Below are 26,823 nucleotides of genomic sequence, written 5' to 3'. Positions count from 1 at the left end.
GTGCTAGAATTTCATCTATGTTACTTAATTACTAATAGCAACCTTGTGTGATAGGTATTTATCTCCACTTTACAGCTAAGAAAATGGAATCACATAGAGATTAAGCGTCTTGCCTAAATTCATATTAGTAACTGGCAGTAAAAGAAGTTGACAGTTTCTGAAAGTAATGGGAAAAGAACGGGAAGTCTTGCAGGAGCCTTCCCTAGTATTCAGGAATCAAGAGTTAGTTAAATCAGAGTCAGGCTGTATAGATGGTTTCTGATAACATGGTAACATGTTATTTAGAAAACTATATAATGGTTATTGTAAATGAACAGGGCTGGTGGTTTTTAACAGAAGTGTCTAAATGGTCAGGGATATGTTATGACTTCAACATCTTTGTAAATGTCAATGCAAAAGAATGCAGACCCTGAAGGTGGGCATGTGAAAGTGCTTGGCGCCTTGCCTGGCGCCTTATGCAGTTGCTCAGTAACTGCTGAATCAGAACCCAGACAGTGTGGAAGAGGCCTCGGCATGTCCCCGAAGTTAGTATCTTCACATATACATTAATCCAACTGGGGCAAGATTCACTGGTTTTGAATGCCAGACTTTTACGGAAATAGCTGTGTTTTAGTTTGCAGGTTCTGACTTTTAAACAGGTTCAGAAATTCACATGATCAGCTAAGATCTTATTCTAGGAGGCAAAGAAAAAAAAAACGCTGTAAATACTTTTTAGTAAAGGAAAAAATATATATAAACACCAAAAGCTGCAGTTAGAGGGCATTATTCTTCGTCCCTTTTCTGACTCTTGTCCTGATGGAAAATGCTACTTCGGTACCTCAGTGTGCTTTAATATAAGATACATTAAATTGTGTTCATGGGAGCTTTTCCCTCTGTACTGCTAATACTGTACACTCTGAGAGGAAAATGTGGAAGATAGCAGGTCTGCTGAAACCCTGTTGCCTACCTGTTTTTTTTTTTTTAATGTTTATTTGTTTATTTCTTTGAGAGAGAGAATGCGCGAGCACACTAACAGGGAAGGGGCAGGGGCGGGGGACAGAGGATCTGAAGCAGGCCCTGTGCTGACAGCAGAGAGCCCAATGCAGGGCTCAAACTCACGGCCCGTGAGATCATGACCTGAGCAGACACTTAACCAACTGAGCCACCCAGGTGCCCCCACCTGTGTGTTTTCAGTAGCCTTTTCCTCTGCAACCCTGACAGCCAGCTGTGGTCTATATAAGATACGTGGATACGGGAGCTCCCTCCAACAATTTTTAATTCAGATCTATGTTTTTTTGTGGATTAGCTCTTGTGCCTCTCCCTGCCCCCTTCCCCTCTCACTCTCTCTCTCTATTTGTTTATGAACATCTAGCTAGCAAGTTGTAGAGCTCAAATTAGCATTCGGGTCTATCCGGCTGCCACACCTCCTGCTCTTTCCTCTTCTGTCCGCTGTGTCTGAAGGCCCCTGCCCAAATGGAAGAACTGCCATCTGACAGTATGTACTGTCTGCCACCCTGATTCTAAAAAATCCTTTTTTTTCCTTGTCAGTGTCCTTTAATTTTTTTTAATGTTTTTTTTTATTTTTGAGAGAGAGAGAGAGAGAGAGAGAGAGAGAGAAACAGACAGAGCGTGAGCAGGGGAGGGACAGAGAGAGAGAGAGGGAGACAGAATCCGAAGCAGGCTCCAGGCTCCGAACTGTCCGTGCAGAGCCCGACGTGGGGCTCGAACTCACGAACCGTGATATCGTGACCTGAGCTGAAGTCAGACGCTTAACCGACTGAGCCACCCAGATACCCCTCCTTGTTGGTGTCCTTGAAAGCTTTGCTCCAGTGAAACAGAGCTTTCTTCTGTCTTCGTTTTCCCCTTTTCTCTCCCTAAATTGTTGCCAGGCTTTGTGATACAAGTCAATAGTAGTATAGCCATTAAATTTTAGTTGCAATCTACCTTATTGAACTGATTCCAATAAAGAGCTGGAACCATTGATTCCAAATGGCCTAGGGCTGGATTTAATAATGACATTTATTTAATTTCACTTACTTATTAATTTATTTTGAAATTAGATTAAAAATTTCTCTATTTGACCCTTACTTCCAATATAGAACTGGAATATAAAACCAAAACATAATTCAGTTAGCTAAACACATTGTTGGGGCAGATATTATGAGCTCCTTTTTATTTGGGGGGGATGGAGAATTTCTTTTCTTTTTGATGATGTGACATTTGACACATATAAATGGAGCATAAAAATAGAATGAACACCTATGAATCTGCTTAGAGTTCACTTAGAGTTACTTAGACTTAAGAAGTAGAAAATTTTAGGTACTACTCAGGCTTCCTGTGTCCATTCCCTGATCACATTCCCCACCCTTCCTCCTGGAAATAAGCACTCTAGAATTTTGTTTATTCTCCCCCATTATTAGCCTTATCTTTTTGCCTGTGGCAGAAAGGTTGTTTTTCTTGTTTGTTACTGTTTCATCTTAACCTTGGGTAGATAGCTGTTCTAAAACAAAAATTTAGCATATTAAATTACAAGCTAATGTACATAAATGTCTAAGTATGTCTGGATAGAGTTGATTTACATGCATATGTAATCAAACTCTGTAATAAGGTTTGGGCCCAGGCAACTACAGAACTGTGTTTATAAAATCTTATAAAAAAAGCTCTTTCGTTTTACTGAATATGTAGTATCCTTCTGGTAGGTACTTTGCTTTGTCTTTTCCAGCATTACTGTTGTGTTTTACTCCTCATACATTTGTCAATAGAAGGGGGGAAAAATCACTTGTCAATATAGCACTTGTGTTGTGTTCTCTGACTTTGCTAGTTATATTTATAAAATTGAAATTTTCAAATTTTATGTATTTTAAAATCAAATTTTTTTTAGTTTAATTTTTTGAGTAATGTTCAGAATTTAGAAGAGTTGTAGAGTCATGCATTTAGGTTATAGTGTCTTTTACGTAGTATTTGAAATGACATTTCCATAAAATTTTTTGATATTTTATATTTATTTATTTTCCTATGTACTTAGTATTCAGTGTAAGAGATAGCACTTGGTATCTTTTTTTTTTTAATTTTTTTTAATGTTTATTTCTGAGAGAGAGAGAGAGAGAGCACAAACAGGGGAGGGGCAGAGAGAGAGGGAGACACAGAATCCAAAGCAGGCTCCAGGCTCTGAGCTATTGGCACAGAGCCCGATGAGGGGCTCGAACTCACAGATCGCAAGATCATGACCTGATCTGAAGTCAGACGCTCAACTGACTGAGCCACCCAGGTGCCTCACTAAATATCTTTTTAAAAAACAAAAAAAAAAAATAGCTATTGTTATTTAGTAGTGAAGTAACTATAGATTACCATTATTATATATAATGAAGTTCAGATTGAAGATCAGTTAGTTTTCTAAGGAATATATCTTAGAATATATCATAGATAAGACTTTGAAGGGAGATATTTCCTTGAATTTGTAGAACTTAATTAAATGCCATTAGGGTAAAAATCTAGCTCTTTTAACCATATAAGCTTCTTCCCTCATTACAGAAATATTGCCTTCTATCTTTGAGAATAATTGAGACATGTCTTAGGAGCTGAAAATGAAAAGAGCTCATTCTTCTTTTCCAGTTTGAATTAAGGAAAAGGACAGGTAAAGACCGAGAAACTTAAATTAAATTAAATGAAATCTTGTCATCAGTAGGCTCTGTTCTTATCCAGTTAGGCTAGTTATAGCCAGAGCTGGGTCTTAGCAGACAACGCAAGGCAGCCGGTTAGAAGTGGTCATCCTTAGTAGGACATGAGTAAAGCTGAATATACAACTTAGTAGGACATGAGTAAAGCTGCATCACAGGAGTTATGACGGATCCAGTAAAGAGCTGAAATATGGGTAGGATCAATCTAACTAAGATCCTTGACTGAATTTTTAGAAATCTTACTGCGGAGGGGCGCCTGGATGGTTCAGTTGGCTAAACGTCTGACTTGGGCTCAGGTCATTATCTCCCAGTCCATGGGTTCGAGCCCTGCATCAGGCTCTGTGCTGACAGCTCACAGCCTGGAGCCTGTTTGGGATTCCGTGTCTCCCTCTCTCTCTGCCCTTCCCCCACCCATGCTCTGTCTGTCACTCTCAAAAATAAAGAAACATTAAAAAAAATTTTTTTTAAATCTTACTATGGAATGAATCTTACCAATTTGGTGGGATGAGAGATGCAGGAATGCTCAGAAACTAAAGTGAATGAGTCTTGCACTCTGAAATATTCTAGAATTATTTCACTTTATCACAGAGTCAGAGCTGTATCTGTCTCATACGTAGTACCAAGCTTTTAAAACAGGTCTTTTCCTGGTGTGCCAGGCAGGCTGTGTCTTAATCTAGGCATATATGTATTCATGTATGTCTTCAGGATTCTTTAGTGTGCAAATTTAGCCTGCGTATGCACGAACCATTCCATTTCATCCACATGTAGGCAAACTAGCTAAAAACATTTTGCTATTGAAGTTCTTTGTCCAGTATTTTCTTTTCACTCTTTTTTTAAGAGACTGTTGACTAAAATTTTTCTTTGGTTTGGTTACATCAGTTTTTTTTTTTTTTTTTTTTAAACCATCAATCTTAGTTTCTTTATATATATTACTTTTTTCGTTAGGATGGACGTTTGAAGCCAGGAGACCAACTTGTCTCAATAAACAGGGAATCTATGATTGGTGTATCCTTTGAAGAAGCAAAAAGCATAATTACCAGAGCCAAGTTAAGGTAACTCTCCTATCCATAAAGTAGAATGAGTTTTTTAGCATGTCTTCTCAAAAATAGTAATTTAAGAGACTTAAATACTTTAGACCCTAAAAGAAGTATGTTTTCATAATATTTGAAACATTATCTTAAAATTCAATTGTACCATATCCATAACCTATCCATAAAGTTATTGCTTTTTAATGCTAGGTCAGAACCTGCTTGGGAGATAGCCTTCATAAGACAAAAGTCGGATGGCAGTCATCTAGAAAATCCATCTTGTACATCCCTTTTACAAGCTTCAGGAGAATATGGACCACAAGCCTCAACATTTAGCCTTCTTCCTTCTCCCCCTGAAATACTAATTCCAAAGACTTCATCTACTCCCCAAACTACAGATACCATTTTATCTTCTTTTAGGAGAAATCAGGTAATCTTACATTTCTCTGTATATTTATCCGGTCTGTATATTTTTATGTTTGTTACATACACATAGAATTATAATTTCGGCAATGCAGTTTATTTACTTGAAAGATCTTTTCTTTTTTTCCTGCTTAAGAATTTTATGCTGTGCCGTGTCAATAATACAGTTTTTCAAGTCAGTGTGTCTTTGGTTCAGAAAGTCAAGATCAGGGAGGGCCTTGCAAAGATATGCCTAGATAGCACTCAAAACTGTGTTAGGCATGTCATATTTATTTTCAGAAAATGTCTAATGGTTTCTTGTTATTCCTATTTTCTGCTTGACTGAAGACAGGCAGTCTACCTTTTTGTTCTTAGCTTATTCTCCTGCACAGTGAGACAGTAATCCTGATTACCCAGTGTAGGTGGATATGGTTCCCTCACGTGTGTATGCTAATACCTAGTTCACCCCAGTAGAATCACACAGAAGGAGGAGTTTCTACATCAAAATCAGCAGTTCATTACTAATTGCTGCAGTGCCCTAACAAATCAAAGTTAAAACAAATAGAGCATATACTCTTAAATTCCATGTTAGCTATAGAACAAAATAGGAAACTCAGGTAGGCTTTCAATCAATGGAATAAAATTCATCAAAGGTAATTTCAGTTTCAGGTGCCTGCTAATAAGATGCAGAGTGTAAGATTATCTGTCAGCCTCTTCTACTTTTTTTATTTGGGGTTATAATACCTTTCCAAAGATAAGGTACATGGCCTTATGTTTTGTTGTCCTTGGACAGCATAGAGCTGAAAGCAGTTGTTACCTTTAATTCTGAAATGCTTTGCTTGAAGATAAATATACCAAAATTTTAGAGATTTCATATTTTTTGGACCACAGCTTTAATCTTATAAACCATTCTTTTTATGTTAACGTGAGCTTCTAGTCTGGTCTTTGACCTACTTTAGAAAATGACATTTTATATTCTTCCTTTTCTTTCATAGATAAAAACTGGATACAAGAAAACAGAACAGACTCCAATTACTTCTTCAGAAAACAGCCCTACGGATATGTCTAATACAGGTAAATGCACATTTAATTCCTCTTTACTGTTATTTCTTTCAATTACTCTTTCTCAACGAGGAGTACATAATGTGACTTAATAGACTTTAAAGAAGGGTGCATTATGCCTTTTTTCCTTCAATGAATAAAAGAGTAAAATGAATGTATTGTGCAGTGGTCCTTGTTAGATTATGATTTTTATTAGAAATTTTCCTTAACAAAGAGTTGAAATTTTAAGATGCATTATCATAGCGGTATCTGTGAAGCTGTAATAACCAATGGACGGTTGAAACCAAATAATGTAAACTCGCCTTTAAATCAAGATTAGGCTGCCTTGTCCTTTTAGTGAAATACTGATGAGGTTTATTAAACCCACCTTTAAGAGGTATTATAGATAGGAGCATAGCTTAAGAAATATGTTTTTTTAAGAAGAGATTATTATAGATGTAAGTTAGAAAGAACATCAATGTTATGAATTGAATATTATTGCTTATGATTACCATAAAATGATTTACTGACTTTTTAAAACAATGAAGTATTAACTGTGTAACCTACATAAGAAAAGAATTTTTATCAAACTGTAAAGTATCTGTTAGTGGCTGAGATATCAAGAAAAAAAAGCCTTCCTTTTAAATTATCTCCAAAAATTAAGTACTACAACAACAATCAAAAAGCCATGCTTATAGAAAGGAAATTTTAATTACATATGTTTAAATTATAATGCAAACTGTTACCTGTATATTTTAATTTTTAATGGCATTAATCTAGATCAAAATTGTAAAATAAGGACAAGTTAGTATAAATTATATAGTATGATAGTCCACTTGGGCTACTGTAACAAAATACCACAGACTGGGTGGCTTATCAACAACAGACATTTATTTCTAACAGTTCTGGGGGCTTGAAGTCCAGGATTATGGTGTTGGCAGGGTCCCGGTAAGAGCCTTCTTCAGGTTGCAGGCTTACCATCATGTCCTCATGTGGGGAGGCAGTAGGAAAGCCTATGGGATCTCTTTTATAAGAACACTAATCCCATCCATGAGCTCCTCCCTTATCACCTAAGGCATCTCCTAATGCCATCATCTTTGAGGGTTAGGGTTTCAACATGTGAATGTGGGGAGGACACAAACATTCAGACCACAGCACACAGGCACCACACTTAACAGGAACTTAAAGCGGATTCCATAGTGGTTTCCTCTGATTTGGAGCAGTATTTACCAGTGGGTCGGCAGCAGTCTTTAGCCATAAATTATATGCCCTTTTACTGGGTGGAGTCTGTTGACTCTTAGAAACTTTATTAGTATTATCCCCTTAATGTAATTAATTTCTATTCTCTGGATGTATTGTTTTTTCTCATGTGAGAAAAAAAAAGATAAATGAAAAAAACAAACGATGGTGAGGATACATTTATATAACATATTTTTAATTTGGAAAGTAATTGAGGGGCACCTGGGTGGCTCAGTCGGTTAAGCATCTGACTTCAGCTCAGGTCATGATCTCACGGCTTATGAGTTCGAGCCCCACGTCTATCTCTGTGCTGACAGCTCAGAGTCTGGAAACTGCTTGGGATTCTGTGTGTGTCTCTCTCTCTTACCCTCCCCTGCTCACGCTCTGTCTGTCTCTCTCTCAAAAATAAAATAAACATTAAAACAAACAAACAAAAAAAGAAAGTAATTGAACTACTCAATGCTTCTCAGTCTTTTATTAATTCAAGAAGCATTTACTGAGTATGTCCTATATGTAGAAAACATAGTTCAGTAGGAATTATGAAGGAATTAGGATATTTTCCATGAACTATTTAATAGTCTATGGTGAAATAAAACATGGAGTTAAAAAAAACCTTTCATTATTCAGATTAGAACATATATACGTATGTGTCTATTTTATTGAATAACTGCTGTTTGGAGTGTTCTTTGTTAACTGGAGCAGGACGTGAGTGGTCTTCATGCTCAGAGGAACATACTGTTTTGTCACAAACAGTGCAAAGACATGAAGGAAGTGGATTGAGGAGAGAAATGGGTGAGCGTGGTGTAGGGAAGGCACAGGCTCTGAATGCAAATGTCAGACCCAGACGTTCATGTCTTTGCTCCTAAATTATCAGCTGTGTGACTTTGAAATAGTCGCCTAGTGGGTCTTTGTGAGCTAATACTCCTGTGTGAAATCATGCACATCAGGCACTTAACGCTGTAATTGGTACATAGCATATGCTCAGTAAAGTTTGCTGTTACTAATATTACAGAACCCACAGACTAAGGTGTAGCTCAGATAATATTCCAGGGCATGTTTTTAGAGCAGAAGCAAAAGCTCCCATCCTTTAATTCAATTCTGCATCCTCCCGCCACCCCCCAAAACTAGTACATAGTAAAGGATTTGCCACAACATGCAGAATTCTTAGCAAAAAACAGACATCATCCAGATCTTGAAAGAAGTGGTAAACATCATTCGATGGATGAAGGAGATCATCCCAAGTGAAGAGGTACCATGAGCAATAGTAAAGAACTAAGGACCAGCTAGGTGTCAGATGATCCTAGGAGGCAGATCTGATTAGAGCAAAGGGATCCCAGAGCGATGAATAAAATGAAGTAAATTTACATCAGTGACTAAAATAGACAATACCATATTTTGTAATAGAAAAATGATTTAATGAAAAATACATTTGAGTGAGTAAGCTGTATGAAAAGTAAATATTAAAATGCAATTAAAACAGAACAGTTTCCTAGGGTAGAATTAGCATTGAGTTAGTCCTAGATTTTTACTTTCACATAAATGTCGTAGGCCAAATGTTTCTGTGGGGGGAAAAAAAACCAAAATCAACTCTAAATTATCTCTAGGTAACTTATCTATGTTGTGATTTGTCTGTTATAAGCACTTAATTATAGATTGTTCCCAAATTAGACCATTAACTGTCACATCTAAATTCCTTTGGCCAGCTGGTATTTATTAAAAAAATGTAAACAAGTTTTAATGTTAACCTCAACAAAAATTAAACTTAATTGAGGCAAATCTACCTCTGTTCCCATCTCAAAATTATTCCAAAGTGTAAAACTGGTTAGAATTTTAAAAATCCACACACTAGTCGAATATGTTTTTAACAACTCTTCTATTATATAAATTTATTTCAGAACCCACAGCCATTTGGTTACCTATTGCTATAAGGTAACCAACACATGATCTTATAAGTGGGCTGAAAACATACTAAAGACATTCCTAAAAAAATTAGTAAAGAATTATTGCGTGAAGAAATGTTATCGTTGCTTTAACTTTGCCATAACACAAACCACAGTCCTCCCACACTAAGGTTTTAGGACTGAAACCAAATAGTGATAGGGAAAGATATCCATGGAGGGTTCATGGTACAAACCAAATGGTTTTGATCCTGCCCTCTTAAACATTCTCTTTCTTCTCCTAAAAAGAGGAATAGAAAAGAAGATCCAAGAGAATAATAAGCCATCCTTTGAAAATCCTCACTCCCCTAGAGAGGAGCAAATCAAGAGCTTGAGGCCAGAATTGAGAGATGTCACTGGCAAATGGGAAAAGCTGTCTGTCTATGGAGGCTTTTCAGGTCAAGCTATTCTGAATTACCAAAGCATGCCAGATTTATGCACAAATCCTCCTAAGGTTTTGACTCAAAGGTATAGGTTTAGGGGAAGGTCATCTGAAAGAAAGTGAGATTTTGTTAAGCCATGATTGCATATTGTTCAATGGGGGGTTAGTGTAATTTTACATTAAATCTTTTAAAATATTTTGCTTTGTTAATATTAACAATATTCGATAGTGTTCATTAATAGTTTTCTGTGGTTTTTTATTTTACCTTTACAATCCCAGTGAGGTGGACTCTTTTATTCTACTTTACAGATGAGAAAACCTGATAAAAGATACAACACTTAAGAATAATGGCTTTGGGGCACCTGGGTGGCTCAGTCGGTTAAGTGTCTGACTCTTGATTTGGGTTCAGATCATGATCTCACAGTTCTTGGGATCGAGCTGTGCTGACAGCATGGAGCCTGCTTGGGATTCTGTCTTCCTCTGTCTCTGTTCCTCCCTGACTCTTGCTTGCTCTCTCACTCGCACTCTCTAAACAAACAAACAAAAGAAAAAGAATAATAGCTCTGGGAGTCACAAGAGTTTAGAAACCTGACATGGTCACCTACTAGCTATGTGATCATAGGCTAGTTTCTTTATGTTTTTGGGCCTTGATCTCTTCATCTTTTCAATGGGAATAGCAACATGTATGTCATATGGTTATAGTAAAGCTTAATGAGTGTATCTATATGAAGTACTTAATGCACTGCCTAGCTAAAAATAAGCGTGAATAAGAGCTGATCTTCTGTTAATTTCCACTGTTACACATAGCAAATTTTTATGCTTAGATCTAGGAGAATGTAGGTGAGAATGAAGGTCTTAGTGTGGGTTGGATGCTGTGTGTGTCCCTGTCCTTCCCTCTCTGTCTGCTCTCTCTCCCTCCCATCCCCCATCCCTTCCACACATTTACACTTGAATTGAGTAATTCACTCCCAGGATTAAGATTATTGGTCTGAAATCATAATTAAGTTAGCTTGGGTCCACCTAGTATTCATGTGCCTTAACTGCAGGTCAGGCACCAAGCTGAAGGTCATTGTCAAGCCTCACAAATCCATACCTTAAAAATGAAACATAAAAGTTTGACTTATCTGCTGTTGGGTCTTCTATACCACTCCATGCCGATCTTTTGTGCCACACTATAGGTTTGGCACAGAATTTCACTTAAGAGAAAAAAATATAGATACAGATATATAGATATATACTATTTTTTGTCTCATAGCTAAAAATTAGGTATCATGTTAACAAAAGAGACTTTGCTGCTTTTATCGGAATTGTATAATAGAAGTCTATTATACTAAAATCATGCTTGCTTAAGGTTTGATTCCATTTGAAACTAAAAGTCAGTAACCATTTTTTTTATGATCTTGACACCTATAAGCTATATTCAAGATTTTACATAGAATGTTAAGGATGTGTTAAAGGTTTAGAGGAAGACTATTTATTTTCATATGCGCTTCTTATGTTCTTAAGAAAGAGAATGCAAATCATTTTGTACTTAGAGACAGATGCTCTGAGAAATTTAAAAAAATTAAAACACTGCATAAAGATGTGACATTTCAAAAAGTTTTTTCTCTTCCTCTTGTTTCTATGTAGAACTAGTAAAATACCATTTAGAAGTGTATTTAGAATAGTGACAATTTAGATGTAAGGATTGACATGAATTACAGGAATTTGTTTCACAAACTTTGTCATATTAAAACAAATAATTTTTCGGGGCTCCTGGGTGCCTCAGTCGGTTAAGTGTCCGACTCCTTTGATTTTGGCTCAGGTCATGATCACACGGTTTGTGAGTTCTAGCCCCACATCGGGCTCTGTACTGACAGTGCAAAGCCTGCTTGGGATTCTTTCCCTTTATCTCTGCCCCTCCCCTCCTTGCGCTCTCTCTTTCTCTCTCTCTCTCTGTCTCTGTCTCACAACATAAATAAACTGAAAAAAAATGAAAAAAAAAACAAATAATTTTTCAAGGTCTAGTCCCTTGTGGCGTCTGGTCTCTTACTCATGCAGCAAGGACAAAGGCACATCTAAATCATCAGTGGAGTTTGAGAAGGTTGTTAGGATGGGTGAGAGGTGTATGAAATTTAGTTCTTGAAAGTCCATCTATGCTCCTTGAAATATAACCCTTCTGTAAAATAAGAAATAGGATTTTTGGTTCCAGAAGTTCTGAGTCTATCATACTTAAGGTGCAAACTTGAAACAATTTGCATTTATGAGTTTTTCCTTAGTACCTTCAGAACTCCCCTAACAAAACCCCATTTGCCTGTCAAAGAAGTATCACGATCTTTTTGAATTCCTAATACGATTTTACTTATTTGGAAGAAAAAAGACTTCGGTTTACAACGAGTAAGACATGATGATGATGGGGTAGTGGTAGGATATATGTTTGTCTTTTAAATTAATATTTCCATGGGACTTAATGCGTAATTGGCCATTCTTTTTATATCATATCTTTTAATGCTTTAGTGAAGCTGATTGATATAATACATTTTAGATTTAAAGAAAAAAAAATCATGAAAACAAAAGTGAAAACTGCCAACTGATTAGCCAGAATTATTTTTGAACAGCAGGAACCCAGAACACATTCTGTCAAATGAAAAGTTCTATTCCAATTAAATTTCCAATTAACGTGCACCCTGTTGTCTCTTAGATATTGCCCCTGCCTGGACTGATAATTATGGACCACAAGGAAAGAAGATTTCCCTAAATCCTTCTGTTCGCCTTAAGGCCGAGAAACTGGAAATGGTAAATACTTTAAATTTCCCTTTTTCTTCCATAAAACAACAGTGAGAAAGTATTCTTATTCTTTGAGAGGGTAAAGAACTAAAGCCATTACTTTCTTGAAGAGTTAACTTATTTGCAATTAAATGAATGGCAGTTTGGGTTTTAATTATTTATGTTTGAGTTGAGCAGCCAACTCAGGAGTACAAAATAGAAATAAAACCTTTGGTAACTAAATTGACACCAAATTAATCAGTTTCCTCCTGTGCAGGAGTAAGACAAATGTGATGTTTTACAATGTAGAATCAAAGGGAACATGGAATAAATTATGACAAAGTGTATGTAAAAGCAGTAAGTGCAAGGAAACAATTCTCCATTATTTAAGCTTTTAAAAAGCAAAGGGAAACTAAATCCTAAACAACAAAATAGTCAGATGCTCACTAAATACAAAGAAAATGGTAGAATGTACTTGGAGGTGCCAAAAAATAGTCCTGGGGAGAGTAAAGTATTGTATGTGAAAGAAACCTAAGGTGATTAAAAAGGAAGAATTAAAAGTAGAAAAGCATTTTAGAGCTTTTCCTGTCAGGTCACCAGGGAGCTTACAGCAAAAATGTGCCGTGTTTTTTGTTTTTTGGTTTTTTTTATTTTTTTATTTTTTAACGTTTATTTATTTTTGAGACAGAGAGAGACAGAGCATGAACGGGGGAGGGGCAGAGAGAGAGGGAGACACAGAACTGGAAGCAGGCTCCAGGCTCTGAGCCATCAGCCCAGAGCCCGACGCGGGGCTCGAACTCACGGTCCGTGAGATCGTGACCTGAGCTGAAGTGACCTGAGCTGAAGTCGGACGCTCAACTGACTGAGCCACCCAGGCGCCCCTTGTTTGTTTTTTAATATGAAAGTGGATATAGGGCTGAAGGTCCACAGCCTCTGTTTTCCTGTCAGTTTTTGTGGATAAGGATTTTTTACATTTTAGGAGGAGTTGAAAGTGCATAGCTACAATCAATACACATTGCACTTATTCCCATATTCACATCTTTGCATGGTCCTATACCAGTGCCGTTTTCATAGTCAATTTAAATCTTAACCATTGTTCAAATTGTAACTCAGTTCCAGTCCCTGTGTCTATTATAGTTGTTTCCCTTGTTTTGCACATCTACATCACTTAACATCACATCGTAGTGCTGAATACTCTTATGTGTATTTTGTTTTGACAGTGAGATAAAGTTTCTTCACAGCAGTATCTAGTACACCCACCACTGTTTAAACACTTGGTTTGTGCTCATTAAAACTTTCCCATTATTAAGTACTTAAGATATCTCCCTTAGATTTTCAAACTCCTGGCTCTCTTCTGCTAACGTGTACTCTCTTTTTATTGGTGGCTGGATTATTTGAGGTTTAAAAAATCTATAAATGACTAAAAAATAAAGTTATTGTTTTTTAATGATGTTGCTTTAATATGCATTTCTGAACATCCAATATTTAATACTAACCATTTCTCTGGGTAAGGAGAAAGTTATCCAGCTAATAACTACTTGGCAGCCTTGTTCTTTTATTTGATTTAAGCTTTCCTAGTGATGAGGGAGCATAGGGCAAGCTGAGGGCAAAGTACAGGCTAACAGCATCCCCCCCTCTAGGTGGGATGTGTGTGATATTCCTCAGACACTCCTGGCTGCCCAAGAACTGGGGAAAGGAAAGAAAGCAAGTTGTTGACTGATAGAGATCACAGTCATGCAGGATAGGTGTCTGCTTCAGTTTTACGGGTAAATTAGTAAACTACAAGTAAAGGGCAATCTTATCCATACCTAATCTCCAGAAACCTATAGACTGTTTCCTGGAGCCCTAATATCACCCTCATCAAGATGTAAAGGGGTTTAAGTGCCGGCCATGGTGATGTGGGAAACAAAGGCAAATGAAAAATTAAATTCCCTTACTGCCTACAGTCCATTGACAAGTCCTTGAACCAGGCAGAGTGACCTCCCTCTAGGAGCTCAGCTGCCTCAATGATGACACTTTGCTAGGGACAAAAGGGAATCTTGGCTTAACATTAGTCCTGATACCCCATCCTGTAAGTCTACTTTAACATATAAAAATTCCTTTGGTAACCTTCCTTTATCTCAACTCCCCCAAGATATATGCTGGCAATCATACTCCAAGCATATGACTCCCTGATGTACATCTGAAGGGTCTCATGACTAGATTTTACTAAACAGTAATAAATAGCATTTTCCTAACAACAGCTAGCCCCTCAAGGTCCTGGAAACCTTGCTTCCAAAATTCCTTAGAGACTTACACTGTCCCTAACCCCCTCCCAACCTGAGAGTAGACAGTTACCCGTCACAACCCCAGTGCAGCTCTTTCTGCCCATGGGTCCTGTCCCCGTACTTTAATAAAATCACCTTTTTGCACCAAAGACATCTTCAAGAATCCTTTCTTAGCCATCAGCTCCAAACTCCCATCATCACCCCATAACCGCATGACTAGCACATGCTATTTTTTAATCTAATTATCTTAGAGATAAGAAAATCATCTAAATTTATACAGACTCTGAGAAATTTGAGTTGTTTTACTGTTAATCAGAATTTTTAGGTTTTGGTCCTCCTTTTAGCATAAACAAATTGTTTTTCTGGAAAAATAAAATGGCAGTTTTACAGTAATGGCAACCCATGTTCTGTGTAAATTCAGCGTTTTTATTCAAAATATATTAGTGACTTTATTTAGTAGAGCATTCTTTGTTTTCAGAGTTTGAAACTGTATCTTACTTAATAAGAATTTTTTTTCCCCAAAATCCAAATTAGCTCCTATCTACCAAAATATTTGCTGAGCTACCTTTCCTTTTTCGTTTAGTTGCATAATAATATAATAATATCTGTATCATTCCATTTGAAATAGGTCCTTCTATTTCAGTTGCTACTTTGCAGACAGATTCAGTAACAGATAAGGCCAATGTGATTAAATATTTAAAATGAAATAAAATTATCTTTTTCCTTTATCTTCTGTAAATATATTACATATAGCATCTAGGAAATTATTATAATAAAATTTCACAAGGAAAAGGTATTGACTGACCATGTGATTATTAAGTAATTAGCCTACTCAGTACAATTTTTATGAAAGACGAGAGGTTAGAATTTGCTGAAGCAAATTACCTGTCAAGACATATACATATATGGCATTGTCTTCATGAAATCCTCTATGTTTTACCAGTCTACTTAGACGATTTTGTATCAGGATATACTGGAAAGTGATTTCTAATACAGAACTACTTATCTCTTAATTCCTTGCCTGAAAAATGGATTGCCTTTTTGCCTGAGGATGATGTAATTTTACAGATATTTTAAAATAAGTTCACCATAGTTATTTGCAGTGCCATATTTTTTTAAGTATTTTTATGAGTACTGTGGGTCTCATTTAATCCTAATGTTAAACCTGTAAGTAGACATGGTAAACACAGCAAATAGGTATACAATTTATTAGTTGGCTTGAAGACAAAGAATTACTGTACTTGTATGCTATCTGTATTTTTGTACCTAAGAAAGATGCTTTGGGATACAGATGCCATTTCGCTGATATTTACATTACCTCTTGCCATTTCTGTAACATTTGAAGAAAGCTGTAGTGAGCAACGGCATACCCAGTGTCTGATTACAGTTAATGAGATGTTCTTTGTATTAGGTTGGGAAGTATGTGATGAATATTGTAAAGAAGTTAATTTTTTTTTAAATTCATCATTCAGACATTAGAGTTAAGGGCATTTATTTGTCCAATTAACAAATTTGCATTTTTGCCAAAGGTTAAAAGATGACATTCATTATTATTCAAGAAATTTTTGGAACCTATTTTTTGACCAGAAATAGATTATTTCCTGCTTATATTTATGAACTTACCTCACTGACATGCTGTATTCATCTAGAATAAATTTCTCAAGTTTAGTTCTAGGTCAGTTTCCATTGTAGCTGATTTTATTTTGTAATTATTATTACTTAGTATAAAAATAATCATATACTTTTATTTATTTATTTATTTTTAGAGAAAGAGCACAAGTAGGGGAGAGTGACAGAGAGGCAGAGGGAGGGAGAGAGAATCTTAAGCAGGCTCCATACTCAGTGCAGAGCCCCCACAGGGCTCAATCCCATGACCCTGGGATCATGACCTGAGCTGAAATCAAGAGTCGCATGCTCAACCAACTGAGCCACCAGGCGCCCCAATAATAATCATATATTGCTTACCTTCTGTGACAGGTGTTTTGTTTGCTTTACTTCTGTAAAGTTGTTTTTATTTCTTTATATGAAAATATCAGTCATACACAGAATGATTATATTGTGCATGTACAGCTTAAAGAATACTAAAACAAACACACCTGTACCCACCACATAGCTAAGAATGAGAATTTTTGACATTGCCTGTGTGTTTCTTCTTGATCATATACACCTCTCTCTCTCCCCAAGAGATAACTCTTCTAAATTTCAAGCTTATCATTCATATGCTTTTTAAAAGTTGATTTACTAAAACATGATGAGGTCAAAATGTTTATTTACCTTCATCTGTACTTGAGGTGTTGCCAAAATTTTCACTTCCTTTTCTCTGGTTCCTAAAAAAATGCGTGACTCATAGTAACTGCTCAGAAAGTAATTGTTGGATTGGTGCATTGATTTGTAAAGTAGCATTCCCACTAGTCTTATGCAGACGTTCCCATGGCTCCACATACTTAATAGTTTGTGTAATTATAATACATTTTTACTTATTTCTACCATTTTATTAAAATAATACTTTTGTTCTATTACTTCTTCCCCTTCCCCCTTTATTGTATTCTTTGGTTTGGTTATGTTTGAATATTTGGTTGGTTGTTTTTGCATTTTATTTTTTCTCCCCTAACTTATTTAGAAATTATGAGGCACCTGGGTAGCTCAGTTGGTTAAGCATCTGACTTCAGGTCATGATCTCATGGTTTGTGGGTTCAAGCCCCGTGTTGGGCTCTGTGCTGACAGCTCAGAGCCTGAAGCCTGCTTCTGTTTCTGTGTCTCCCTCTCTCTTTGCCCCTCTCTCACTCATTCTCTCTCTCTCTTTCTAAAATAAATAAACATTTAAAAATTTTAAAAAGGAAATTATGCCTTCTTTTGCTATTCTTTTAGTGATTACCTTAAAAGTTCAACATGTATCTTGAACTTAATCAGTCTAAAGTTAATAAAATCTTCACCGTTCTTTTGAACATACAGGGGCATGTATGATACTTTAACTCTGATAAGCCTCTTCCAAACTTATATGCGTATTATTGCTTAGTATTTTAGCTTTAGTGAGACACTGTTTCCTTCTTTTTAAAAATTTTTTTAATGTTTATTCATTTTTGAGAGACAGAGACAGAGCACAAGCGGGAGAGGAGCAGAGATAGAGGGAGTCGCAGAATCTGAAGCAGGCTCCAGGTTCTGAGCTGTCAGCACAGAGCCCTATGTGGGGCTCAAACCCATGAACCACAAGATCATGACCTGAGCTGAAGTCGGACATTAAACCGACTGAGCCACCCAGGCACCCCGACATTGTTTCTTTAGTTCACTGTATCTTTGCAGCCATCTTATATTTCCTGTTGAGTTTCTAATTTGTTATTATCTACCTGCTGTTTTTATACTAATAGCTCGTTTCTTTTACTCTCAATTTACCCTTTTTTAACTTAAAAAAGATAAAATATAGTACATACATATAATGGACAGTTATTGTTGAGCTATAAAAGGAAAAAAGTTCTTAATTTTTTTTTTTTTTAACATTTATCTATTATCAAGAGACAGAGACAGAGCATGAGCATGGGAGGGGCTGAGAGAGAGAGGGAGACACAGAATCCGAAGCAGGCTCCAGGCTCCGAGCTGTCAGCACAGAGCCTGACGTGGGGCTCGAACTCACAAACTGCGAGATTACTGGCCTGAAGTGAAGTCGGACGCTTAACCGACTGAGCCACCCAGGTGCCCCAAGGAATGAAGTCCTAATGCATGCTCCAACATAGATAGACCTTGAAACATTAAGCTAATGAAAGAAGCAGACAAAAAGCCACAATGATATGATTCTATTAATATGAAACGCTCAGAATTGGCAAATCCATAGAGACAGGATATAAATTAGTGGTTGCCTGGAGCTAGGGGGACAGGGAAATAGCAAGTGACTGCTGGTGGGTATAGAGTTTCCTTTTAAGGCAATGAAAATGTTCTACAGTTTGTGGTGATTGATGCCCAACTTGTCAATGTACTAAAAACTATGCAACTATACCCTAAAATCATGAACCTTATGATAGGTGAATTACATCTCAAGAAATCTTGTTATTAAAACAAAAAGTTACATATTGATTTGTATAGTATGATACTATTTATACAAAACCCAAAACTTAAAATATTTTATAAACATATATTTAAAAAATATAAAATAATGGTATACAAACATACCTGGCAATTGTCCATAAGAGACTCCATAAAGAGAATATAAAAAAGTAAAAGGTTATGCCAAAAACTGGGAGAAAATATTTGTAATACTTATAACATTAAAAAATACTGCTATCAGGGCGCCTGGGTGGCTCAGTCAGTTGGGCGGCCGACTTCGGCTCAGGTCATGATCTCACAGTCTGTGAGTTCAAGCCCCGCATTGGGCTCTGTGCTGACAGCTCAGAGCCTGGAGCCTGTTTCAGATTCTGTGTCTCCCTCGCTCTCTGACCCTCCCCCGGTCATGCTTTCTCTCTGTCTCAAAAATAAATAAACGTAAAAAAAAAAATTTAAAAAAAAATACTGCTATCTAAAATATTTTTATTAAAAAATTTGTTTTAATGTTTATTTTTGAGAAAGAGCAAGAGAGACAGAGCATAAGCAGGGGAGGGGCAGAGAGAGGAAATATAGAGTCCGTAGTAGGCTCCAGGCTCTTAGCTGTCAGCACTGAGCCCGACATGGGGCTCGAACACACGAACTGTGAGATCGTGACCTGAACCGAACTCAGACACTTAACCAACTGAACCTGAACCACCCAGGCGCCCTGAAAATATTTTCAGAAGTCCTACCATCATTCAAAAAAAAGAAAAAGAAAAAAGACCCACCAAAACTACTCCTAAGTAAGGAGTAAAACCCTACAGAAAGTTTTAGATGTGTACAAGAATGTTCATTGTTGCATTGCTAGTAAGCAGAAAACCCCAATGTACAGGAGTCAGGGATGAATAAATTGTGGAATGTTCCTCTAATCAGATATTTATCAGTGAAGATGAATATGCTGATGTTACAAGAGTACATAGCAATATGGAGGAATGACGAAACCATTCCTACTCTAAAGGAGTAGGAATATATCACCTGAATTCAGCAGTACTGGCAGTTTTGTACTTCTTAGATGGATTTATGGAATTTTTAAGTTATTTTCCTGCCTTAAGACATGTATATCTGTTATATATTTGTTTTTAATATATATCAAATGTTATATAGTAAAATACTTGGGAATATTAAACCAAAAGTGTGACAGGTATTACCTGTAGGGAGAAATTCAAAAGGTTAAAAGAAATTCAAAAGTTAAAAGTTATACAATGTTTTGCTATATTCAAAATTTGAAATATATGTATACTTAAGTGCTAATGCACTATCACAGCAGTTTTGAAATGCATGCAAGAGATGTAAAATGTACAGAATAGAAACCTATAATATGTTAATACTTTTTAAGTAATGTACAACACTGTATGTAATAATTGCTGTAAATAAAGTAAATAAACACATAATTTATGTATATTTAATATATAGGTGTATGTATATTCATTTAAAAATTTAGAAAATTATACATCAAACCATTAACAGTGTTTGTCTCTGGAGCAGTTTTCAAGGATAAAGGGTACAGTGTTTTTTTGTTTTTGTTTTTGTTTTTTTTGCCTCAGGGGACATTTTGCAAGATCTGAAGACTTTCTTTGTTTTCACATTTGGGAGAATGTCACCAAATTTAGGAGTCACTAGCAAAAATATTTCTTAAAACCATGTATAACAACTTAAAACATATTGCTAAGTAATTTATGAGTTAAAAACATTGCTGATAAACATGTAAAAGAAGTTTAATCTCACTTATAACGAAGGGAATTTAACAAACAACATACTATTTCATATTCAACATATTAACAAAATTTAAAGTGTGAAAACAGCAAGTGCTCTTAAAATATAGAAAAATAAAAGGGCTTATATACTAGTGATGTGTGTAAATTGTTACAACCAGTGTGAGAGTAATTTTACAGTATCTAGTAAAGTTGAGTATAGATAGATAGATAGATAGATACAATATATAGATACAATACATATGTGACTCAGCATTTCCTCTTCTAGGGATATACTGCAGAGAAATTTTCACACATCCACACAAGAAGATATGTATAATGTTTTGTATTAAAAAATAAGTAGGAGTAATGATAAAAGCCCATCAATCAGAGAGTATATAATTTATATTCATACAGTGGGATACCATTTAAAGTTAAGTGAACTAGTTTCACAGATAACAATATTGAGCAATTATGAAATCATAGCATTAAAGTAAAAATAAAAATAATTTGTAAGTGTATCCATTTGTATTATACTATTGATGTAAAATTTTAAGTGCACAAGAATACATAACATTAGGGAATACATGTAGTAATGGTATCAAATCATGGAAAGGAAGGATATACCAACCTTAGGATAGTGGTTCCTGCTGAGGAACAATGGAGAAAGCTTTCAACCAAGTCTATAGTGTTTATTTCTTAATATATATATATATATATATATATATATATATATATATATATATATATATCAAGCAAATATCAATGAGTATTTGAGTACATGGATATTCTTTGTATTACTCTCTTTGTGTGTGTGTGTGTGTGTGTGTGTGTGTGTGTGTGTGTAGCATTTTTATAATTGAAGGAAAAGAACATCAAAAGTTAAGAACCAGGGGTGCCTGGGTGGCTCAGTCGGTTGAGTGTCCAACTTTGGCTCAGGTCGTGATCTCACAGTTCCTGGGTTCTAGTGTCATGTTGGGCTGTGTGCTGACAGCTCAGAGCCTGGAGCCTGCTTCAAATTCTGTGTCTCCCTCTCTCTCTGCTCTTCCCCCACTTGCACTCTGTCTCTCAAAAATGAATAAACATAAAAAATTTTTAAGAAATGTTAAGAACCAGTATTCCATGTTGTGTAAGGCAAATATTTATGACTATGTAGACAGGGGAGGCAGATGATACTTAGCTAAATTCTAAAATAACTTTTTAATGAATTTTTCCTAATATTCTTCCTTCCTCCTGTCTCCTTCTCTCACTGTGCCCAACCACTTATACATTAACCAGTTTGTTTTTGCCACGGTATATCCTATACACACTTCTATTAAATTTCATATTGCACTAATTACATTTATTCACATGTTATTCTCACCCTAGAAACCATCACTCTTTTAGAGTACCAGCTGTGTCTTCTTTGTGTGCCCCTTTGCATAGTGTAGTGCCTGACGATTATAGTAAGCATTGAATAGATATTTGGTAAATGAACTGATGAATGACTGAGCAGATTTTGAAGGAGGGAGAAATTTATAAGGAATAATTACCAATATTAAACTTTGCCTACTTTTTTGTTTTAATATGATTGACACAAAATATATTCTTGCCCAAATCCAATAAGGGCATCTAATCAGCCTCTATATTAGTTAAGATTAGGTTTTGCTATATATAACTGGAGAACCTGAAATAATAGTGGTTTCCACTAGAAATTTATTTCTTTCACACCAAAAAGAAGCCTTAAAGAAGGTGGTCCAGGGCTGGGATGGAAGTTCTATAGGTCAGAGACCCATGTTCCAACTATCTTTCTGCTCCACCAAAGTGGCTTATGAACCAAGATGACTACTTGAGTTCCAGCATGCTCCCACCCTCCTTGCCTTCTTTCCTTCCTTTCATCTATTTTCTCTTTTAATTAAGCCCAAAGAGGGGAGAGAAAGAGCCAAGAATAGCCTACACCTACTTTTGAAAGCCTTCCTAGAAGTATTCCACAATACTTCACCTTGTATGTCCTTCGCCATTGCATAGTCCCATGGCTTCATCAAGCCCTCAAGTGGGCTGGGAAATATCTTTTAGCAGGATGGAAGTGTTGCTAGCTAAAACGTGTGGTTATGTTACTAAAGAAGAAGAAGAGAATGAGTATTGGAATACAACAAGCAGTCTCTGAATACTTAATCTGCCATGGGTACTAAATTGAGGTAGAGAAAAGAAAAGGAAAAAAAGAAAAAAAATGGCAGAGAGAGGTAGGTTCCAGAGAAAGCTTTCTACTTTACTATTTATGTAAGCCTATCGATAAATAACCCAAAATTAGAATATTTATCAACTTTAGTTTTGGTCTCAAGTATGTTAAAAAAAATATATCCATTTTTATAGTGCCACTTTTAGAAATTAATGTTTAACCTGACTTAGTAGAATTTCCTTGCTATTTTTTATTCTGTACCATATCACATATTTTAAACTAAGAAATTGAGTTTTGGTTCTAGGGCTATGCTTATAAATTTGGCATCAGCCAAAGTGCTAGTCTTGCAGAAAAAAAGCCCCACAAAACAACTGAGGTGGTGGTGGAATCAGGCTAATATTTTATAGAAAATTAATTCATAAATAGTCAACAGACCCTCTCTGGGCATGTAATTCTTGTCACTGTTCCTGATACTGATTTTTTTCACTGGGTTGTAAAATAAAGTTGTAATGAAAAGTTTTATCCTTTAGAGATTTGAAAAATTGCTTCACTTGAGTCCTTTTCCTTCCAGGCTCTAGATTATCTTGGTATTCAGCCCACAAAGGAACAACACCAAGCCCTGAGACAGCAAGTGCAAGTAGACCCAAAGGGGACAGTGTCTTTTGGAGGTAATATTAGGTTTATCATGTTGTGTCATCACAGAAACTTGGTGGGAGAGTTATAGTGACCTCTTTTTATTAGGAATGCGTCTTTGTAAGGAAAGAGAGAAAAATAAGACCATATCTATTTCAAGTTCCTTAATCACTATCCTAAAATGTCAGCTACAAATACTGGCCTGGCTGGGTCAGCAGAAAGGAGACTTTCCTAGAATCTTCCAGCTCTAAAATATCATCATCCTATCATACCTTTTTTATTTTTTACTTATTGTGTAAACATTGCTTTAGTAATAACAAAAGAAATAATGTGAATTATAGAAGTCCTAACTAACTCCACTACTATGAATTTCCATACTTTTTTCCAGCTAATAAGACAGAATAAATATTTTTATGGTACTGTATAATTATTCTTATAAAATTAGCATGATATTGACATACTTAGTTGATGTACTATAATATTAAGCCTTTCCACTTCTGGGATTTTAATAGTCTCTCAGTAGCTGGTATTATAGGTAATTCTATATTTAACATCATAGTTTTTTTCCTGCTTAGATAAATTCCCACAAGTGGTTTACACTTCTGATAGGTATTGATAAGTTGTTTTCAAGAGATATTTTACATATGAATTTGTTGAATTAACAGTTTTTTGTATCCTTGACAGCATTCAGTATTTAATTTTTTTCTCATACAGTAGATGAAATATTGTATCATTTTTAAAGCATCTGTATTACTAAAAAAGAATTCACTTTTTGGTTTCAAAGTGATAAAAAAAATGTTTCCTTTCCTCTCCTTTTGAAAATCACCCCCAAATAATGAAGAGAACAAAAAAGAAATTGCATGTATAACTAAAACCACAATATATAAGGACAGAACATGGATGAAGAAACTAAATGAATTAGTAAATAGAGGCAACAAAGCCCATGTGTCTGAAGAGATGGGGGAACCACAATGGAGAACAAGCTGATTTATCACTGAAAAGAATTAGGAATTAAAAGTATCAGGTATTTCTGAAGGGTAGGTATAGGCAGGGCATTTCAAATAGGATTGTTAGAAATCTGTGCAAGGAGTATTTATGCTATTACCTGCCTCCTCTCAAGCAACCCAGGATTTAGCACTGCCTTATACCTGCTGAGGAAAAGAAGTATATCCTCTTGGGAAATTAAACCAGAGAGATTCTGAACCTATAGCTGCCAGCGGTCAGGGAATTTGGAGGAGTGTATGTTGAGTTATCACTCACAACACACACCTTGGTGAATTTTGCAGCCATGTTTATAGGCAAGACCCCAAGGTGTCAGTTGGCCACCTGATTGCTCTGTAGTGAAACCAGCCAGTTGACAAGGCAAGTTATGCACACAGGATTTCCAATGCGTGTTTTGGTGGTGATTCTTCTTAAATATGCACTCATAGCCAAGGGTCACCAGACACTTGCAGAAATTCTCTGACAAAATATAAGAGCCCCAAACTGTCTGACAAAGAGAAAAACAGGAACCCTGAAAAATGAGGAATAATGCAAGAGTGGGAGAGAACTTCAGACAAACCATAATGAACATCTCTGAAAAGGTAAACAAAGATAAGGCATCCGTGATATAAAGAGTAAGATATTATAGACTAGGAACAATCAGAGAATACGAAAAGGATCCTTGGAAATTAAAAATATAATAGCTAAAATTCAAAAATCTGAGGATGGATGGGTCACACTCATGTCTGAAGAAGCTTACAGTTTGCTAGCCAGCATCAGGCTTGGAGTTAGACCTTCATTTGAGTCCTGCTCTGCTACTTATTTGCCAAGCAGCCTTGGGAAGTTTGGCAGTTAACTTCTCTTAGCCGCAGTGTGTAGAACAGAGGATAAGAGGACCTACCCATCCTCAAAGGGAAGATGAAATAGCAAAGCGCTGTGCCTAGCGCAAGAAGGCTGTTCCGTAAACATTAGCTGCTGCTATTATTATTTTTGTTAAACCTCCGGTTCCAGCTAAAAAAGCTGCAAGTCACAATATTGTCGTATATTTCAGAGAAAGTTCTTGCTCGTAATAAGAGTTGGAGAAAATAGATGTACCTACGATATGTAGGTGCTTTATTGTTACTTAACTGATTTATTTACCTCAGCAAATTTAACTCAAGTAAGTTAAAACTGGTTTATCTCTTACTTACTTTTTATTTGAGCTTATATTTGTCACTTCAGTTAATACCACTTTAAGGTAATTCATTGAAGTAAATTAAATTTGAAACGTTAGTTTTAATGCATAGCTTCAACTTCATTTAAAAAAAGGTAAAGATGTATTTAGATGAGGTTAAATGTTGTGTTCCTACTAAAATGTGTTCCATTTCAGATTTTGTCCAGGTGGCCAGAAACTTGTTTTCCTTGCAGTTGGATGAAGTAAATGTTGGTGAATGCGAAATTTCCAACATACTAGATTCACAGGTAGAGTGTGCCCTATAGAATTGTCTTGATTGTACTTGGATCATAAGTCTTGAATGTTGTATGTCTTATATGTAGCCTTTATCATTTTTCACTTTAAAAAAATTACGCAACTAGTATATGCTTCTTCATAAACAGATAAAACATAGATTAATGTAACATCACAAGGAAAAATTTCAGGTCGATCTTTCCCATCCCTCCTCTCCATTATTTCCTTATGGTACTCCCTAAATTTGCCACAGGAAAAGTACTCATAAGTGTATATCCTCTGAAATTTTACAGTCTGAACCATCTTCATGTGTCAGCGTCCAGATCAAGAAACACAACATTAAGGAAATACATTACTAGGACCCTGATGTTCTCCCACCCCCAGGTTCCTTTCCTGTTAGTTCTTTTCTTCCCCACGCACCTCCAGTCAGGGTAACTCTTTTGCCTGTTTTTGTCCTTTCAATAAAGTGGAATTGTGAAGGCTATTAACTTCACAAGCCATTTGTTCTACTGAATTTTGACATTTGTATTATCAAATTTTTCAGTCCTTTTTATTACGGAGTTTTTGTGTTACTGTGTTTTTCAGGAAGATCTTTCCAATTTATACATTTAATTCACTCAAAATCTATTCTTGTCTATGCATGAGTTAGGGCCCCAAATGGATAACCACTTGCCCATTTTCCACCGTCATTTATTTGATAACCGTCCAATTTTGCTAATTTTTAAAAAAAATTTTTTTGATGTTTATTTATTTTTGAGAGATAGATAGAGAGACAGAGTGTGAGCAGGGGAAGGGCAGAGAGAGCGGGAGACACAGAATCCGAAGCAGGCTCCAGACTCTGAGCTGTCAGATGTCAGCTGTCGATGCGGGGCTTGAACTCATGAACCATGAGATCATGACCTGAGCCGAAATCAGAGTGAGATGGTTAACCGACTGAGCCACCTAGCCACCCTTGCCACTAATTTGAAATACAAACTTTATCCTTATACTGAATCTCTATCTAGATACACAGATCTGTGTCTAGACCCACCACTCTGTTCCATTGATCGATTTCTTTCAGCCAATACATTATTATTTTAATTATTCTAGCTGTACATTTCTAGATATTTCTAGGTTCATTGTTATCTGGTAGGCTAAGTCCTTAA

General features: G+C 36.0%; 1 protein-coding gene across 5 annotated transcripts in view; it reads left to right on the top strand.

The window, feature by feature from the left end:
• STXBP4 (syntaxin binding protein 4) overlaps window positions 1-26,823 on the top strand; it is a 174,366-nt gene that overhangs the window by 22,711 nt on the left and 124,832 nt on the right. For all 5 annotated transcript variants that reach the window (XM_060646448.3, XM_060646446.3, XM_060646447.3 and 2 more), the window contains 6 exons: window positions 4,602-4,708; window positions 4,895-5,114; window positions 6,082-6,160; window positions 12,366-12,460; window positions 23,189-23,285; window positions 25,601-25,692. In XM_060646448.3, coding sequence (XP_060502431.1) covers window positions 4,602-4,708; window positions 4,895-5,114; window positions 6,082-6,160; window positions 12,366-12,460; window positions 23,189-23,285; window positions 25,601-25,692 — 690 coding nt within the window. The remainder of the gene's footprint in view (window positions 1-4,601; window positions 4,709-4,894; window positions 5,115-6,081; window positions 6,161-12,365; window positions 12,461-23,188; window positions 23,286-25,600; window positions 25,693-26,823) is intronic.

This window comes from Panthera onca, chromosome E1, assembly GCF_046562875.1.
Source record: "Panthera onca isolate mPanOnc1 chromosome E1, mPanOnc1 haplotype 2, whole genome shotgun sequence".
In the NCBI taxonomy this organism is placed as follows: Eukaryota; Metazoa; Chordata; class Mammalia; order Carnivora; family Felidae; genus Panthera; species Panthera onca.
This window is presented reverse-complemented; position numbering and strand designations above follow the sequence as displayed.